Genomic DNA, 17,136 nt, shown 5'->3' with positions numbered 1-17,136 from the left:
TGGGGTTTTTTTCATAGACAACAGATTGTCTTCACTGGATCATTTTGCAGAGAAACCCACTCCCAGGAAACTCAAGAGCAAAGCTGCCAGTGACCCAAATAAGCAGATCCAAGGAGAGCTCCTGTGTTTCCCAGAGGATTTGGTTAAGTATTACAGGAAGTCTGGCTTTTGTTCATTCCTTCTTAAATGTACATTGCAACTCGTATTTTAAAACTCTTAGTCAAGACAGTTTGGAAATATTTCCATGTTTTAAATACTATTAAGACAAAGCACAAGTCTGAAAGTATTGCTATGTGGACCTGTCAGTGCAGTACTGCTATTGAGTCATGCATTAAGCTGTGAAAGTTGTAGCCATCAATAACCTTGCCAAAGCGTTTCCCAGTACTGGATATTTTGTGTTTGTAATTACCTCATCCTGCAAACATGCAAGTATTTGCATAGTCTTATATTTATTGGTATTGAATGTAGTCAGTGTGCTGAGCTGAGAGATGCATGCACTCAGGTACTCAGTGAATTAGGATTTCGGGGGCACAAAATGGAGGATGCACCATATATAAGCAACTGGCAATTATAGTCACTTGTTAAATTAGTTTACAGTGGCCTGTGAGGCACAAGAAGGAACATAGCACATCTTTAAATAAGTATAAAATTTGAGATTGTGTATCCTATATTTTGCTGACATGTGAAACTTCCACAATTATTTATGCCACATGTGAATTACCTCTAATAAAAAAAAAATCCTGGAAAAATTCAATCTTCCTTCCAAATAAAACTATTCCCTATTTTCTTTCTCTTAGCCTATGAGATTGTACTTTCATTTCATGTCACAATGTTCTGTGACTAAAGTTACAAATCCTTATGAAAAAATGGACCAGTATATCAAATTAAAGAGAATGTACGCCCCAGGGAATATTATCCTGGAGTACTTGTCGATGGCGTGGGTGTCGATGCGCATGCTGACGTATCTCTGGTTTTTCCTCCTGGCTGAGCCCCTCTCCGAGCCCAGCGCCAGCTGCACCATCATCCGCTCCTGCTTGTCCCCGTCCTCGGACATGAAGTGCCCCAGCTCGTTCACGTCCCCATCGTTGTAGCTGCCGTCCACCATCATGGCCCGCGGCTGAGGCAGGCTGCAGGCACAGGCAGGCTGTGGGCACAGACAGGGGCAGCAGGGGTTTCAGCCGTGTCCACACACTCACAGACATCCCTTTCCTCCTCCCATCCCACAGAGGTGGGGAAAGGCCTGGGGGATTCAGGCTGCTGGGATGCAAAAGGAAGAACAAAACGGTGGAGCTGGGCAGGAGCTTTCTCCACTTCCATGTCTGTGAGGCACAGGTGCAGTCAGGGAGGGAGCAAGGCTGTCTGTGGAAAAGTTCCTTTGGTTTAGGCACAGGTACTAGGGCGCAAAAAAAGGTTGGAACTGTGCTTTGTAGCTGAGAAAATCAGAGGAAGACAGAGAGAAACCACAAGAAGGAATGAAGCCTGCCTCATTTGGAGCAGGAGAGAAACTCCCTTAGGCTGAAATTTTAGTTTAAATTTAATGTAACAAGGGCAGAGTGAGAAAATTGGGACCTGTGTATAAGTTTAGACTGTGCACAGACAAAAGTGGGGGATATCTGTCATGTTATCTGAAACCCAAACCTCAGAATTCAATTGATTCTATCCACAGGTTTTAATCTACACTATTAAAAAAATATTTAAAGGTAAAATCCTAAACCCATCCCATTTGTACAGGCAGTGGAGGACTATACCTAAGTTAGCCCACGCAGACTCCAAAGAAAGAGCAGTGAGCTTGGGTGTGGGTTGTGTGTGCAAAATCTTCATAACCTGCAATGCCTCACTGCTGGTGTCTTTTTGCACACACTGCATTTTCCCCTGGCAGCTGAGAGCTGCAGTTGCAAAGCTTTGAACATTTCCAGACTTTTGCCACACCTTTTCCCAGGGGCAATAAAATGACGTTGGAGATAGAAAACCTCACCTTGTCCCGCAGTTTCCTCTCCTTCCGCTCTTGCACCGTTGTCAGGTAATTCACAGCCGCATACTCCAGCACCGAGAGGAAGACAAATACAAAACTGACCCACAGGTAAATGTCCACGGCTTTGATGTAGGAAACACGAGGCATGGAGGCATTCACCCCAGTGATGATGGTGGACATGGTCAGCACGGTGGTTATTCCTGGGAATTCACCAGTAGAAGAGACCATAAGATGCTTTCAAGCCAGACTCTTTATCACAAATACAGCAGTTGTTACAATTTCCTAACATCTGAATTTACCTTGCAATATTTTTTTTCCACTTTTGGGTAATGAGTTTCACTGCCTGAGGAAGGCCAAGGCAGCCCTGATTTGTAATTGGACAAGTATATCTTGTCTAGTTTTCTTATCTATTTGGTGAGCACAGCTCTGATTCTGGCCTCAGGGTGTTGCTATTCTGGCTCCTCACCACTCCACCAGCCTCCCATCCCATGGCCAGGCAGCAGCATTTTGACCCTGTGCTGGCTGCACCCCATTCTAGGTTCAGGACAGTCCCTGGACGGGTACAAGTATGTGGATTTGAACTCAGTGATCCTTATGGATCCCTTCCAACTCAAGATATTCTATGATTCTATGATTCTGAGTATCTCAGCTTCTAGTTTAAACCCCCCACAGCATGGACACAAGTGAAGCTGCTGCTTTTACTTGTTTCCCCTGTGTTTTCTGTATGCTGAACTTCTGAGAAGTCCTGCTTCATGAAACGTCAAAAGTCCCCAGCTGACTCTCACACTTGGTCTGTGCCTTCACTGAGTAAAATCAGGGAATAATGGTGCCCCGTAAGGCAGGGCTGTCCCATGTTACACCCTGGGCAAGCACAATGAGCACAGAGCAAGGGCAGGAGCCCCTGTAGTTCAGCATTACCCTGGCTCTGGGAGAGCCTCTCCATGGCCCTCTCATTTCAGGGACTAATTATGTCACATTAGTGATTACTTTGGAAGTTGAAATTAAGCACAAAGAACTGAATTCACAGGAGTATCTAGGTGCCAAAAATACTGCTCAGGCAGTGCCTACATCTTCTGAAAAGCCATGGCCCATACCCTTATGCTTCTTTTAATGATGTCTTGAGGCAATGAGTGCTGTTTCTAAATTCAGATTTGAAAAACTGCTCTATTGCCATCTCTATTTTGTCTCTCTGTATTCTCTCCACTGAGGAATGTGATTTAAAAACAAATAAAGTCCTGAGGCATGTTGCCTGGAATAAGAGGAAGAAAGCCTGAGCTCAGAATCTGCAAAAAAACAAACAGCACTTTGCTGAGGGTAAAGCAGCCACTTTGGAAGAAGATTTATGTCCATATCACAGATCTGCTCCTATGGTGATTCCTGTGACATATGGCTTCATCCCTCAAAAAGATGCTGCAAAAAGGGAAGCTGAATCCCTCACACTGCAGTTCAAACTCATTAAAAAAGTTAAATAGCATGGCACAGTTCAGCTGTGTTACCTCCACCCTCCTGCCTCTAGCAAAACTCAATATTAACTGAAACTTTGTCAGGGCTGCTGGTACTGATTTTCACCTTCTCGCTCACTGAAGTCTCTGAAGGATTTTGACACCTTTGCTGTACACGTGCCCTGTCTCTCTTTGGAGCAATAAAAGCAGAGTGGGATGTTTGCTCTCTGATTCATTCCAGGTGCATCTCGTGCAAACAGGCAAAGGAATTCTCCTGGCACAAGGAGAGTCTGTGCCATGGGGGGACACATGCCCTGTCCCTGTGTGTGGCACAGCTGATTTCTGTGCCTCCAGCCAACACAGGGGCAGAGCATGGCACCAGGGATTTCACCTGGATGGTCAAGGCTGGGGTTGCAGCCTTTGTCTCTGAGGTCTGCAGACTACAAGATTGTTTTTACCTAACGGGACTCTGGCAGGAACTGCTCGGCGGTCGATCCAGAAGGACACCCAGGACAGCATGACCATGAGAGTGGCAGGGAAGTAGGTCTGGAGCAGGAAGAAGAAGATGTGTCGGCGTAACGTGAAGTTTATATAGAGGCGATTGTACCACCCTGTGAAACAGAGAGAGTGAAAAAGAGGAGTTACACCAACACCTGACTGCTTTCAGATAGGGTGATGCTGCACCAGGGGAAAAGTGACTACTTTTCTTTTATGAAAACACAGTTAATGGTGCAGATCATTGCAATTTACAGAAAAACTCCTTACTGAACCAACTATCAAAGTCAAACCATCTCTTGGGCTGATCAATTCTGGAAAATAAAGCCTATCAATCAGAGAGTTTAATTCAAGTGAAGACTTGGCATGACCTTGAAGAGGAATTATCTTTCCAGACTACATGACCATTAAAGTGGAAGTGTGTGGCAGGGACAGCCAACTTGGTATAGAAGAGTGGCAGGTCTGATGGGATACAAAGAGAACCCCCAGTGGATTGTCCTCCATGGCCAAGGGCAAGAGACACAGTTTTCACCTTTCTTCCCCCAGCTCTGGAAGGTGCTCTGGTTGCCCACCTGTGCTGCTGTAAAAGGCAAGCTTTGTGGTGGTGTGAAACTCCTGAATCAGGAACTGGGACAGTGATATCCTCTCATCTGTTTTTAGGGAATCGTTCCCATTCTTCCAGTAGAGCATAAGGTCATCTTCAGTGTAGGCATCTAGGGAAGCAGAGCAAATTCAGGATAGTGCACTAAGACAGTTGCTACCGCCCCCACAGTCCAGGGCTTACCCACAGAGCTCCCAGCTGAAAAGGTCAAATTCCCAAATGCCAGCCACCTAGGTGGTGGGTATGCCTGTGGCAAGGAGTGGACTAGCTCATGGTCACAGCCCTCAGGCCTGATGCCTGGTATGTTTTGTTAACCCTCCTGTTTCTCTAATCATAGTTTCACACATATAATATGTGTGTTAAGTAACCCACTGCATCAGAACTTGAACAATTCTTTCCTGTAAACTTCCCAAAATCAGAAGCAAAGAAAGGGAGCCTTAGCAGAAAGAACCTGCTTGGGGTGATGAGAGAAACAATCAGAGGAACAATCTGAACAGACAATAGTCTGAGGCATGCAGGAGAAAACAACTCTTGGAGAAAAAGATTTCTGCCTATGATATACACATGAACATTACTTTGTTTTCTAATACACGTGGAAGTAACAGTAATGTTAACCCTTTCAGATGGGTTTAGTAGAAGCTCTTTTCACACAGGGAGAAAATAAATCACATACAAATGTATTAAAACAGAATTTAAATTGTAATTTTTTATTGCAAACTTAAGAAGGAAAAGAAAATAACTCAAAAAAGCCAAAAATTTGAAATTTTGCTATGTGAAACCTGGGCAATTTACATGTGCATCATACTCGGGACAACAGGCATAAGCTGGCTTTATCTCAAATAGGCAATTAATGTCACTCCCTATCACGGTCTCTATACCATGGATGAGCAGATGTTGCCTGTGCAGGGTGTATGGCCATTTATCCATGTGTTTGAGGACACCTGGGCAAACAGGTGCTGTTGGAGACTGCTGGCCTGCAGGCAAGTGGCCCGGGGGCTTTGGGGGTGGGGTGGCAGTGGGGCAGCCTGGGCCCCACTGGGCATTCAGGGCCGCTGGCAAGACAGTGCTCACAGCTGGTTTTTAAAAACACTTGCTGCAAACACCATCTAATTCTAGTGAAAAAATACAGGCAGGGAGCTTTTCTCAGTGTTGAAGTCTGATGACTTTGGTTAGAGCTTCCATGAATGAAGCAGCAGTGCAATTATTGGTCTAATTAATTATTGATATAATAATTATTGGCATAAAATAGTTTAGGTGCCCTTGGCTCCCCAATACCTCCACTTTACTTACAGCTTTCAATCTCCAGGGAACATGTCTGCGTGTCCAGGGGAAAGCGACTAAAATCCATGTTGCACATTGCTGTTACTGTAACTCTAGGAATAATAAAAATCACTCCATTAAAAACTTGTCTCCTTATGGGACTGTAAAATAGTCAAGCTGTGAGTTTGGTCTTTTATTAAACAACTGCAGCCAGTACCACTCAACTGAAAATAAATTCCTCCCATTCAACTAAAGCCATTCCACTTCAGTAATTTCTTCCTCTCAGCAAGCTGCTGTAAAAAGAGGTGACTAGAAAGTTAGGCCATTACAAATTGCAACTAGATGACAGAAGTATTGGAGAAGAAAATGAGAAAGGGCAAAAAGGACACTTCCCCCCCCCCCACCCGAGAATCAGCCAACACATCTCTGCAGACATTTGTCCTTTAAACAGATGCTTTGTACAATAAAATAATTTGCATTTATCCAAGCCGTCGTAGTTGCAACCCATGAGGGATGCAAGCAATTTCCTTGCACACCATGAATTTCCCATGCTCAGTGGAAACTCGGTGATCACACACGGGAATCAGCCACCAGAGGGCACAGGGCTGGAGCTGGAATGCAAGTGATCACCGAAATGCTCTGGTCCATCCGTCAAAATCTCTCGCTTTGCTATGGTCTGATTATCACATTTTTAATAGCATAATTTGGTGTTTGAACCAGAAGCATCCATAAATCTCGACTTGAGTGGTTTGGACTCCAGAGGAGTAAATGAAAATAAAAGTATAAATTATATTGGGGAAAGAATTAATAAGTTATAGAAAGGTCAGTGGTAGAGAGACATCATACAGTGATAAAAACACAATACAATCCCTTATATTAGTAGTCTTTCTACACGAGTGGACTGTCTGATGGGCTCTGTCTGATGTTGCTTTCCTGTCTGGACTTAGCCTTTGAGTGAAAGTGCTTGGCTCAGCTGGAAGTTCAGGTGACAGAGAGGTCTGTGGTGGTTTCCAAGACGGGAAAACAATGTCTGGCAAAGAACCCTAAAAAGCCAGACACCAAGGAAAAATACGATGTGCAGACAAAGGCATTCAGCAAGGCAGACAGGCAGCAGTGACCTCTCAGGGAGCCTTTGTCCTTCCCCAGCATTCACGAAGCATTGCAACCTGCACTTGCTGCTGAATAAAACACTGAAATTCAGCCAATTTGCTATTGAAGTCTTTCACCACCACTTTGTACTGGGCAATTGTGTAAGCACAAGGCTGTGCAGGATCTGAGTTTTATGTCCTCCTGTTCCCATCTTCTTTAGATAACCATAAATGCTTGCATTGCAGTTGATTGGCAGCTAAATGAGCGTGTAGGCATGCATGCTATAGTTGAACAATATGTCATATTCTTGTCCTTTTTTATAGTACTCAGGACCTGACCAAACTTTACAAAGGCCTAAAGAATACCTGAACCTTGTCTAATCTGCTGAGTGAAGAAAAAGCTTTGATAATGAGAAGGTAATGTTCAGGCTATGAATTCAAATGAACGGTAAGATAAAAATATCAAACAACAAAAGAATTCTTGTCAGACTGATGGCCCCTAGGGAATCAAGAATTTCTTTGCTTGACTTTTTTTTGTAGAATCATAAAACACCTTGGCAGGCTGAGAAGTTACCCCCTCACCTTGTGGCAGGCTCAGCTTCACCTCTGCCACTACCAACATTCCCTAAAGACCTCCACAGCCTTCACAAGCAGTGTATTCTGCTACTTTCTCACTACAAGTCTTGCTGATACTGACCTCCTATCAGCCAGGTTTTCATTCTTTTTGTCCTTCAGAATATGTTATCTATCATCTGATGTTTTGTTTATCAGGTATTGTGTTATTTCATTGGTGTGGAGGTGATGTTGACACTCTTGCATCAGAATATTGTACAGAAATTTTCCTTCAAATAGGTTTTTATGGGTCCTTTGGCAGTACTTGTTTTCTAACTGGATGGAGCTGCAGCCAAGTAAAACAGAAGAACAGATTTTTTATTCCTTTAGAGATTGATAAATTGATTGTCTGGGATAGAGTTATTTTTTTTTTCACAGTAGCTAGTGTGGGAATACATCTTGGATTTGTCAAGAAAACAGTGTTAATAACACAAGGATATTTTTATCAGTGCTGAGCAGGGTTCCACAGCACCAAGGTCTTTTCTGCTTCTCACACCACCCTAACAGAGAAGAGGCTGTGGGTGTACAGGGAGTTTGGAGGGGACAGCTGATCCCAGCTGACCAAAAGGACATTCCATAGCTTATGTCATCATGCTTAGTGTATGAAGTGGGGGAAGAAGAAGAAGAAGGAAGGGTGGAAGTTTGGAATAAAGGCACTCGTGTTCCCAAGTGACCATTATGTGTGATGGAGCCCTGCTTTTCTGGGGCTGAACACCTGCCCGCCCTTGGGAAGTGCTGAATCAGTTTCTCAATTTGCTTTGCCTGTGCATGGGGCTTTTACTTTACCTAATTATCTGCCTTTATCTCAGCCCACGAGGTTTTTTGTCTTTTACTGTTCCATTTCTCCCTCCCACCAGGATGGAGTGAGGCAGCAGCTACATGGGGCTTAGTTGCCAGCTGGGATTAAAGCACGACACAGATGCTCCTCACTTAGCATCTCCAAGCATGAAAGTGTTACTTATCAGAAATTTAAAAATCCCAATTTAATAACATTTAGACTTATGTCAACTGATGAACTATTTGGAAAATAAGGGAAAAAGCCAGGGCTGGGACTACCCCTCAAGCCAGAGGACAAAGCAATGTTTACCAAAAATGTTTCCTGCAAAGAGCTTCCACGGATTTCACATGAAAAGTGAGCAAAAAGCAGGAAGAGCCCAACCAAGTGTTTGGGTTGCTCTAACAACACACAGGAGTCACCAAGAACTATATACCCTTGCCCTGAAGCTTCTCACTTCATGTGCTGAAGGAGGTTCCCTCTGGGTTTTTTTGCTTATTATAAAGTGGCACTCAGTATAATTTATACTTCTTCATTATTGCTTTCAAGAATAGAAACTGCAGATTTTGCTAATCCCAGAGACTTTGCTGTGTAGTGAAGTGGATAACTATAGCTGCCCTGGACTTCTCTTTATTACCAGACACTGCCCTTTTATTTAGAATGTGCCCTGCCTCTTCAGCAGTGCCCGTGGGGATTGCAGCCTGCTATCAGCCTCCCACTGAGCTGCTCCGAGGGACTGCCACGTCTGACTGCAGCTTCCCAACAGGGACAGGGGCTGGCCATGCTCACAAAATGAAGAGACAGTGATGGAACCAACAATGCTGGCACAGAAACTGGCTTTGTGCAATAGGCACTTAATGTACTCATACAGGCATTTAGATGTCTCTGGAGAGCCAGCACATTCATTCTTTTTATGCCTTTTCTTTTGTATGAAGTCATGCAAAAACACAATACAGGAATCAATTAAACCACTTTCTCTTTCCACTAATAGCTTGCATTGAGGGAATGCAGTTTTACCTGAGGCTATAAAGTACCTTCCCATCTGGCTGGACCCGCAGCATGACATTGTCTGTGGTGGTGTCGTGGATGAAGGAACGCTTGGAGTGCACGAAGAACATGTCGGGGACCCAGATCTTCTTCACCAGTCTGCCATCAAAGGTCATGCTCTGGTTGTTGGTGCTGGGGAAGGACAGCCTCTCATCTTTCCAGTAGTGCCTCAGGTAAAGAGTCATGGTGAAGTCCTGCAGCAAAAAGGCTTCTGTCACTACTGACACCTTATCAGCACGGTAGGGATTGCTCCTCTCTGGGACAAACCATGAAGGGTAAAGCACCTCTCCTGAGGACACATCACTCCCCGGGCTGCAAGGAGCATCACCAGCTGCAGCTTGTTTATTCATCAGGTCAGAGAGATTTACTGGGTTCAGCCACAACTCACTTCTCAGGCTTCAACTTAGTACAGAATGAATAACTCTGTCACTGATGTGTCTTCATTTAAAAAGCAAGTAATGATCTTGCTAAGCACCATGGAATTTTTCTAAAAGTTAAAAAGTATTGATTCTGAAAATGTAAAATCTTCTCCATTATTATTTCGCTAACAGCCAAAATCGACCCTGAATTTTTTTTTTAACCCAAGGCCATCTAGTGGTTTTCCCATGTTGATGAGTGTTGCAACATGACATTAGAGGAGGAACAGGGGCAGTATTCAAAAGCCACAGGAACTAATTCAAAATCATAATGTTTGATTAAAAACCAAAAGGAACAAGCTTGTTGTTTGGATTTTGTTTGGATTGGGGTTGTTCTGGGGTCTGGGTTTTTTCTTTAACTTCTAAGTCCTGGATGTTAGCTCTTCCACTCTGCTTTCAAGACCCAAAGCTTTCTAGGGGCCCTCTGGCCACCTTCACAAGCTTTCTCCTCAGCCAGAACAGGTGAAAGCTCAGGATACCCATGGCTAGCTGTGAGGGTGCCAAGAGCACTGGAGTCAGGGAGTCAGCTGGGAGGGTCCATAGCTCTGGGGAAAATGCTGACCCTTGAGGTCAGATGACTGCAGATATCCCAGCCCACACAAGAGCTGAAATAGCTGCAGTGAGAGGAGCCTGACATGTCACCAGTGTCTCTGCCAACCACCAGCTGTGCCTGGCTCAGGCATGGCAGGAGGTCCAGTGCAGGCTCTTGATCCCTCTGTCTGTTAATTAGGAGCAGAGAGAATCTGGGGCTTCCTGTGAAACCTTCAGAGCTGTTTGACAGTTTTGTTGAAAAGTCCAAACATTTTCAAAAATATTCTGTATTGGGGAGTGATTCTTTTCTCTTTCAAAGCAAAACCTGAGTTACTGAGAGACTCTGTGGGTCACAGAATGTTTGGATTGGAAAAGTGCCCTTAAAGACCATCTTGTTCCAATCCCCCTGCCATTGGCAGGCTATCTTCCACTAAACCAAATGGTTCAAAGCCCCTTCCAGCCTGATCTTGAATGGGATGGGGCATCCACAACTTCTCTGGGCAGTCTGTTTCAGTGCCTTGCCACACTCTGAGTAAAGGATTTCTTCCTTATATCTGATCAAAACCTGCCCTCTTTCAGTTTAAAGCCATTCCCCCTTTTCCTTGGGAGCTCTCTGGCCCCTGACTACCTCAGAATTTGTCCAAAGTGACTATGTCTGCAGCATGTAAGTGCTTTAAAGCAAACACATTCATTGGTCTCCTCAGAGCTTTTAAGTGTGTTATCACTATTTAAAAAAATATAGAAACCCAAATCCTTTGAGACAGTCTTGGCAATGTTTTATCATTCTGTCCTAGAGAAAAGAAAATGACAGATTTCTTCCTTCTGCTTCAAGGGCCATGAAATGGTAGCATGAGGTCAATAGAAGTAATTGCTGGCAGATTCAGATTGAATGTGAATCTGCCTTTGGAGGCTGTGGACTGTTTGTCCTTGGCAGTATTCAAACCCCATGGACACAAACCCATGTAGCCTGCAGACTTTTGGTCTCCAGAGGTCCCATCTGTGACTCTTACCATGTCCACCTCAGAAATGCTGTCCAGACTTTCAACTTGGACATCCACCCCAACAGGAATTGCAGGGCCTAGGGAAAAAACATAGGAGTTGACAAAGTACAAACCTAGTGAGACAAAGCAATTCCTCTGACTTTACTATCTTACAGATAGAAATAGTTTCTCAGTCTTAAATAGAAACAACAGTAAGCCAATAGAAACTATAAATTATTGGAATTTACAACAAAAATCTCCTAATAACAATTAAAGTCAGTAATAAGACTGAGCCAAGAATAATTTTCTCTTTTTATTGTGTTATCCTACATGTGTTCCTTCAAGATTTAAAAGCAACTTTAATTGTTTTTAGCTCTAGTGCTTGAGTCCAGGACTGGCAAGACAGATTACTGGAAGAGGATCCATTCACAGAGAGGCCAGAGGTGGCACAGCTAAGGGAGTGTGGGAGATTTTTCCTCACTTTTGCTCTCCTTGCAGGCTAATAACATCCATGAAAGCTGTGGAAGAGAAAGGGTGACAGGAGGGGATACATAGCAGGACACAGGCATGTGCCACTGAGCCTGAGGCTCCTGAGGGGAAGAGTCCAGCTGTGACCCCATGTAATAGGGATTCTGAACTTTTTTCCCTCCTCCAGGCTTTGACCAGTCTCTCATATACCTCTGGCAATTACAGTCCAGGAGAGCTGTCAAATAAAATAATGCTCACATTTGTGAACTGCTGTGAAACTGAAATGTTTTTAAATTAATTGAACATGCTGGTATTTGTCATATTGAGCATTTAGTGATAAAATCTTCTTTCATCAGAGTATATAATGGTATCCTGGATTTGAATGACCATCTGTCAGCCAGAAAGGGTAGATAAATTACAACATTCTCTAATCCGATGGGCTGAAAGAAAGCGTGTTCTCCATCCATTTCCCTGAAAGCTTTGGTTGCTCTAGCACACAGCCACCAAACTGTGAGCAAGCATTAACACAGTCAAAATATTTTATTTTGGGTTATAATTGAGGTAAAAGCGGTACATCATGATTATGCACATGTATGGCCATACTAAGACAAAAACTTAGAATGTCCCACACTATCCAGGTATAAACATAAGGTGTATTTGCAGATTTTCATCAAAGGAAAGTATCACTGAGCAATAGGATTAATATATTGCCTGTTAATCACATTTCCATGCCTATGCTTTTTGCTCATCCAGAAGGCTATTTCACTGAACCTCCATTCCCCCGAGAGTGCCATGAATTCACAACTCAAAAGAACAGAAATTAGAGTCAGAAAAGCCAATCTGCTTCTTCAGTGCTGTAAATGTTACAGAATAAAGAAGTGACAGTGTAAAACAGGACCAGTGAAAAATGTGCATGTTTCATACCTCCAAAACCTGGTCTCATGCTGAAGTCATGGTCATCTATTCGCAGCAGCTGCTCTGACTTCGTCAGGGGAGATTTGGTGATGTCAGGGCTTCGTTTTAAGATTGGGCTACCAGGAGGAGAGAAGCACAGCTATGAGCCCTGGCCAGTGCCTGTGAGAACACGCGCTTGTTTCACTCCATTTACTCCTCAGAACATCCACCCCTTAGAGCATGAGCCTGTGATTGTGGCAGTGGTTGGCAGAATGTCAATAAAAACTGATTCCTGCACTCAGCATGCAGTTCAGGCACCTGTGATAATTTTAGCACTGAGAAAACATTTGTTTGCTGGCTTTTTGTCCCTGTAAAATTCTCTCTGCAGTTTGGGGACAGTCATTAAAATGTGTGGGCTGGAGGAACAACATGTGTGAATAAGTGGAAAGGAGGAGGCATTCCTGACATTGAGTTATGATGGAGTGTGAGGCCAGGAATTAGGGAAACAATATATGAAATAAGGTACTGGCTGTTGCCCAGGAACAAAATGGAGACGGTCTGGGAAGCAGGCCAGGAGGCAGGCCATTCCCTAACTTGGGATAAAATTATTAGCTTCTGCCCCAGATTTCCATCAAGGATAAAAAGCAGCATTACAGGCCTGGGAGGTCTCTAAGCATTAAAGAGCCTGGGAGGGTAATTCCAGAAGCTGTTTGAGCTGCACCAAATGCTGGACAGAGGAGGCTCTGATTCCCTTCCACACCAAAATGCAAACTGCTGTTCAGTGCCCCAGTGCTGTGGCTGGGATGGTGATGGCAGCAGCTCCTTGGTTGCTCCCTTGTGTAGGGGAAGCTTTTGCTGCCCTCAGAATGAGCCACTTGGGTGGCAGGAGGGCTCAAAAAAAGGAGGAAAGGTTTTGCTGGCTCTTAATTTTAGAAAAGGTGGCACATTCAGAGAGGCACTCATCTGAATATACGCAAGACAAGTAACTAGTAAATTAAAGGAAAACCGGCTGACAAAGAAACTTGATGAAGGAAAAGTTCCTGGGATAAAGTTTCTCATAAATGAGACTGCTTAGCCATGCTGGGCTTCTCAAAAACTTGTTGAAAGTTGTACAAGAAGCCAATACAACAATCTCCTAACAGAGGCCAGCGGTGTTGACAGCGACTCCTCTCACAAATCCTTTATCCGGACTTCAAAGAAAGATGCTTAGACTAAGTTCAATAATTGCTAAGAGGTTTGAGTTGTCTACTTCCATCAGTGAGTTCTAGTCATGAATTATCCCTCAGGCACTTTAAAAGCTGGCCCCTGCTTCTGCTTGAGGTTTAGTTTGGCTTCTGAAAGACCTGTGAGTGTACATTAGGGAAGGTTTATGCCTGTCCAAGGCAGAGGCCAGGGGCAAAGCAAACCTTTGAGAGCAGGTTTGACAGTGCTCAGAAAGCAAACCTTTGAGAGCAGGTTTGACAGTGCTCAGAAAGGTGCTTTCTCCCTACCAGTGGAAGTGCGAACAAGTGGCATGATGGAGAGCCCATGGAAGGGCTCTTGGAGGGAAGGAATCCAGAAGGGATTCTTGGAGGGAAGGCATCCACTGACACGGCACCACACGAAGCCTGAGGGGATGTGGCAACTGGCCGTGGCCTCATGCCCCAGCCCCATGAGGGTGTCAGGCAGGGGGGCTTCCTCTGGGGCCTGCTGGACCCCGCTAATGGCATGGCTAACACCTACAGACAGCTGGTGAGGCAGAGTGGAAATTTTCCAGAGTAGAAATCCATTTTGATTTAGGTGAAATGTACATCTTTGAGTTAAGTCTGTAGCTTGCTGTTTAATCTGACTGCCAGCTCTTGCAAAGGGCCTGTGCTTGGAGAGACTGCTTCAGCCAAAAGACAAGAGATAAGGTGGGGGGGCAGACAGAGCAGGGCAACCTGATCCAACAGTTCTTTCTGATAAAGAAAAATTAGCAGCAAGTGTCACACAAAATCAGTAAAATGAATGTGTATGAATTTATTGTGAAATTGTATGCATACGTATTTGAAAGAGAGATAAAAGGGGATCTGGAGTTCCCAGCGGTACGCATGTCATTTTAGGAGAACGATTCCCACATGCGTCCAGCGCTGTAATAAACATACCAGCTTTACAACTTTCACAAAAGTTGTGAAGTTTGTTTGCTTCCACAAATCACTGGCTTGTCGGAGCGGGCCCCCCTCCCCTGCCCAGCCCAGCCCAGCCACGGCCCGGGCCTGCAGCGGCCTCCTGAGGGCCCTGCTTACCTGCCCTGCTTGTGCGCCTCGCCGTGGGCTTCCCGTCGCTGCCGCTGCGGCCGGCTGCAGGAACAACGGGAAAAGGGAGAGCTGAGACAGGTGGGCACAGGCAGGCGGGAGAGGATGTCAGGAGGGAGGCACCGGATCCCCGCAGCTTTACCTTCTGTCACATGTGAGAAATGGTGCTTACCTTTTTTTGCAGCCTTTCACCAAAGGCGGGTGTCAGGCTGGGCATGGCAGAGGATGGGGAGGATAGGGATGCTCGGGCTCACAGTGGAGACAAGGTAAAAATTATTTTTGTAGGGTGAGACACCTCTCTTTTTGACTGTCTGGCAAAGTACCCAAGCAGGCAGCTCAGGTCCCACCTGCCCAGCCTTGGCTGGCAACACCAGGGGCTTTGGAGACGGCAGCTACCCTTGTGGGCACAGCCATTACACCTGCAGACCAGAGTATGTTCACTGTCTGTTCACAAGAAAAGATTTTCAAATTATTTTGCGGGGGGGGGGGGGGGGGGGGGGGGGGAAGAAAAAAAACCAACAAATTGTTTCTGGCTTCATACCTCTCCCATCTGTCTGTCAAGAAAGGTCTTCTCAGGTCTTTGGCCAATATTTTATTTAATCATTAAAGGCAAGAATATTGCTTTTGGCCATGTAACTGCTAGCTTGAGCAAAAGTAACATTTTAAACAATTAACAGTTCTAAGTCATCTTTAACTAAAAGTAAAAAAATTAGCTTCTCTATGTAATAAACACTAACTCAAATCAACTCTGCTAATGAGGCTTTTTGCCCATTAGCATACATTTCAAATCCCTCTGTAGAGACTTAGAGTGGCAAAACTCTTTTTGCAGTAATGGTTGACAGCACCTGAGCACCATTGTCCCTTTGGTGTGTAGTGGAGGAAGCCCAGGCCTTGTGAGACAGTTCTTTTCTGGGCTGGGAGCATTCCAAAAGCCAATAGTATGAGAGGAAAATTCATCCTGCTGCTGCCACATAGAAGCAGACAACCAGGTCGGGAATGGGCACATGGGGCTGTAGTACTGACTCACCCTGAAGTGAAGAACTGGAAGAGTAGGATTTTTTTTTTCCAGGATCTACTCTGTGTTTCCCAGAGGAATTCTAGGAATAAGTGCACAGGCAGATGAATGTTTGGGGGGGGTCTTTGGGCCATGCAACACCATTGCCATTAAAAGAAGCAGCTTCTGTGGCACTGCTTGGACCTGGGCATCACAAAGCAAAACACTTGCAAATGCAAAATGCACTTTGTGGAGCCTTCTGCCTTCTGAGACACTGATATGTCTCACTGCTGCCTGCTTCTCATCTGCTGGCTGTCAGGAAATAACTTCTTGTGTTTTGGGGATAAGCAGATTCTGGCAACAAGCTGACCTATTTACATGACTTTAAGTGCCCTAGTAAACTCTTGGCTATTCAGGAATAATGCTGGTATTTGAACAGGGATGAAGCAGGCCATGTTCTTACAATTTCTAATTTTCATTTACCTTGTAGATCTTATCTAATGCTTCATGGTGGCCCTGTCCCTATTCTGCTTGTCAAGGGAGACTTCAAGGCATGGCCATCAAGGATTTGTGGCCAACTTATCCCCATCCTCTGCACTCAGCAACCCTGGGTGCTTCCTTTTGTTTCCTCCAGGTGTTCCTCTCTCTCCTCTAAAGTTAACTTTATTTCCCTGCCACAGACAAGCATAAAATGTCCCCCATGCTCCATCCACTGCAGAGTACTGTGTTCATTTGAGCTTTGGTTTGGGTATTTTGCTTCTTTTTGCCAGTCCTGTTCCCCTTGCCACAGCTCTGTGGCAGCAGAACATTTTTACCTGTTACCCTGTTACTCCAATTTGAAGCCCCATTTCTTTCTACTCAGTAAATACCTTTTCTGTTCTTGTTCCTGGGGAGTCCTCTGCTGGCTCAGGGATCAATGGCAGCTCCATCGTGGCACCCCATTACCCTGCCTGTCTGGGCTGTGAATCAATGGAAAGCTGCTGTGGCTTCTGCAGTTGCTGGGTGTTTGTGGATGACAGCCTCAGCCAGGAGATTCAGCCCAGACATTGTGCACAGATTGCTCAGCACAACTGCCTGTGAGTGTCCCTCCTGCTTTCACTGGGATGACAGGCTCCTTAAAACTAAACAATCCTGAGGTAAAATACACTGAATAATGAACAACCCTTTTTTTCCTCCCCCACAATGTTAATACTTATCTCCTAGCAGCTACAATGCCAAAAGGCATTTCATGTCTCATGAAGGTCACAGAGCTGCTTTGTGAAAAAGCAACAACTGGAGCAGAGTGGCA

The 17,136-nt window shown here is 44.8% G+C and overlaps 1 protein-coding gene across 1 annotated transcript; it reads right to left on the bottom strand.

The window, feature by feature from the left end:
- Nucleotides 1-856: 856 nt before the first annotated feature.
- On the bottom strand, nucleotides 857-12,718 carry GABRR1 (gamma-aminobutyric acid type A receptor subunit rho1). The gene is made up of 8 exons (XM_058801819.1): nucleotides 12,612-12,718; nucleotides 11,250-11,317; nucleotides 9,263-9,486; nucleotides 5,801-5,883; nucleotides 4,482-4,622; nucleotides 3,873-4,025; nucleotides 1,976-2,172; nucleotides 857-1,144 (listed from the first exon to the last, which is right to left on the bottom strand). The coding sequence occupies exons 1-8, from the start codon at nucleotides 12,628-12,630 to the stop codon at nucleotides 857-859; spliced, it is 1,173 nt and encodes a 390-aa protein (XP_058657802.1). The 5' UTR covers nucleotides 12,631-12,718.
- Between the last annotated feature and the right edge of the window lie 4,418 nt (nucleotides 12,719-17,136).

The sequence above is a fragment of the Ammospiza caudacuta genome, chromosome 3 (assembly GCF_027887145.1).
Source record: "Ammospiza caudacuta isolate bAmmCau1 chromosome 3, bAmmCau1.pri, whole genome shotgun sequence".
Lineage (NCBI taxonomy): Eukaryota > Metazoa > Chordata > Aves > Passeriformes > Passerellidae > Ammospiza > Ammospiza caudacuta.
The sequence above is the reverse complement of the archived record's forward strand: the minus strand, read 5'-3'. Positions and strand labels throughout refer to the sequence as shown.

Excerpts from the sequence above, each read along its gene's own strand:
- GABRR1 (XM_058801819.1), bottom strand. Across the intron at positions 9,487-11,249 it reads GCATTTCTGAGGTGGACATG|GACTTCACCATGACTCTTTA; the intron begins GTAAGAGTCACA and ends TTTTTGCTGCAG. Across the intron at positions 5,884-9,262 it reads AAGGTACTTTATAGCCTCAG|AGTTACAGTAACAGCAATGT; the intron begins GTAAAACTGCAT and ends TATTATTCCTAG.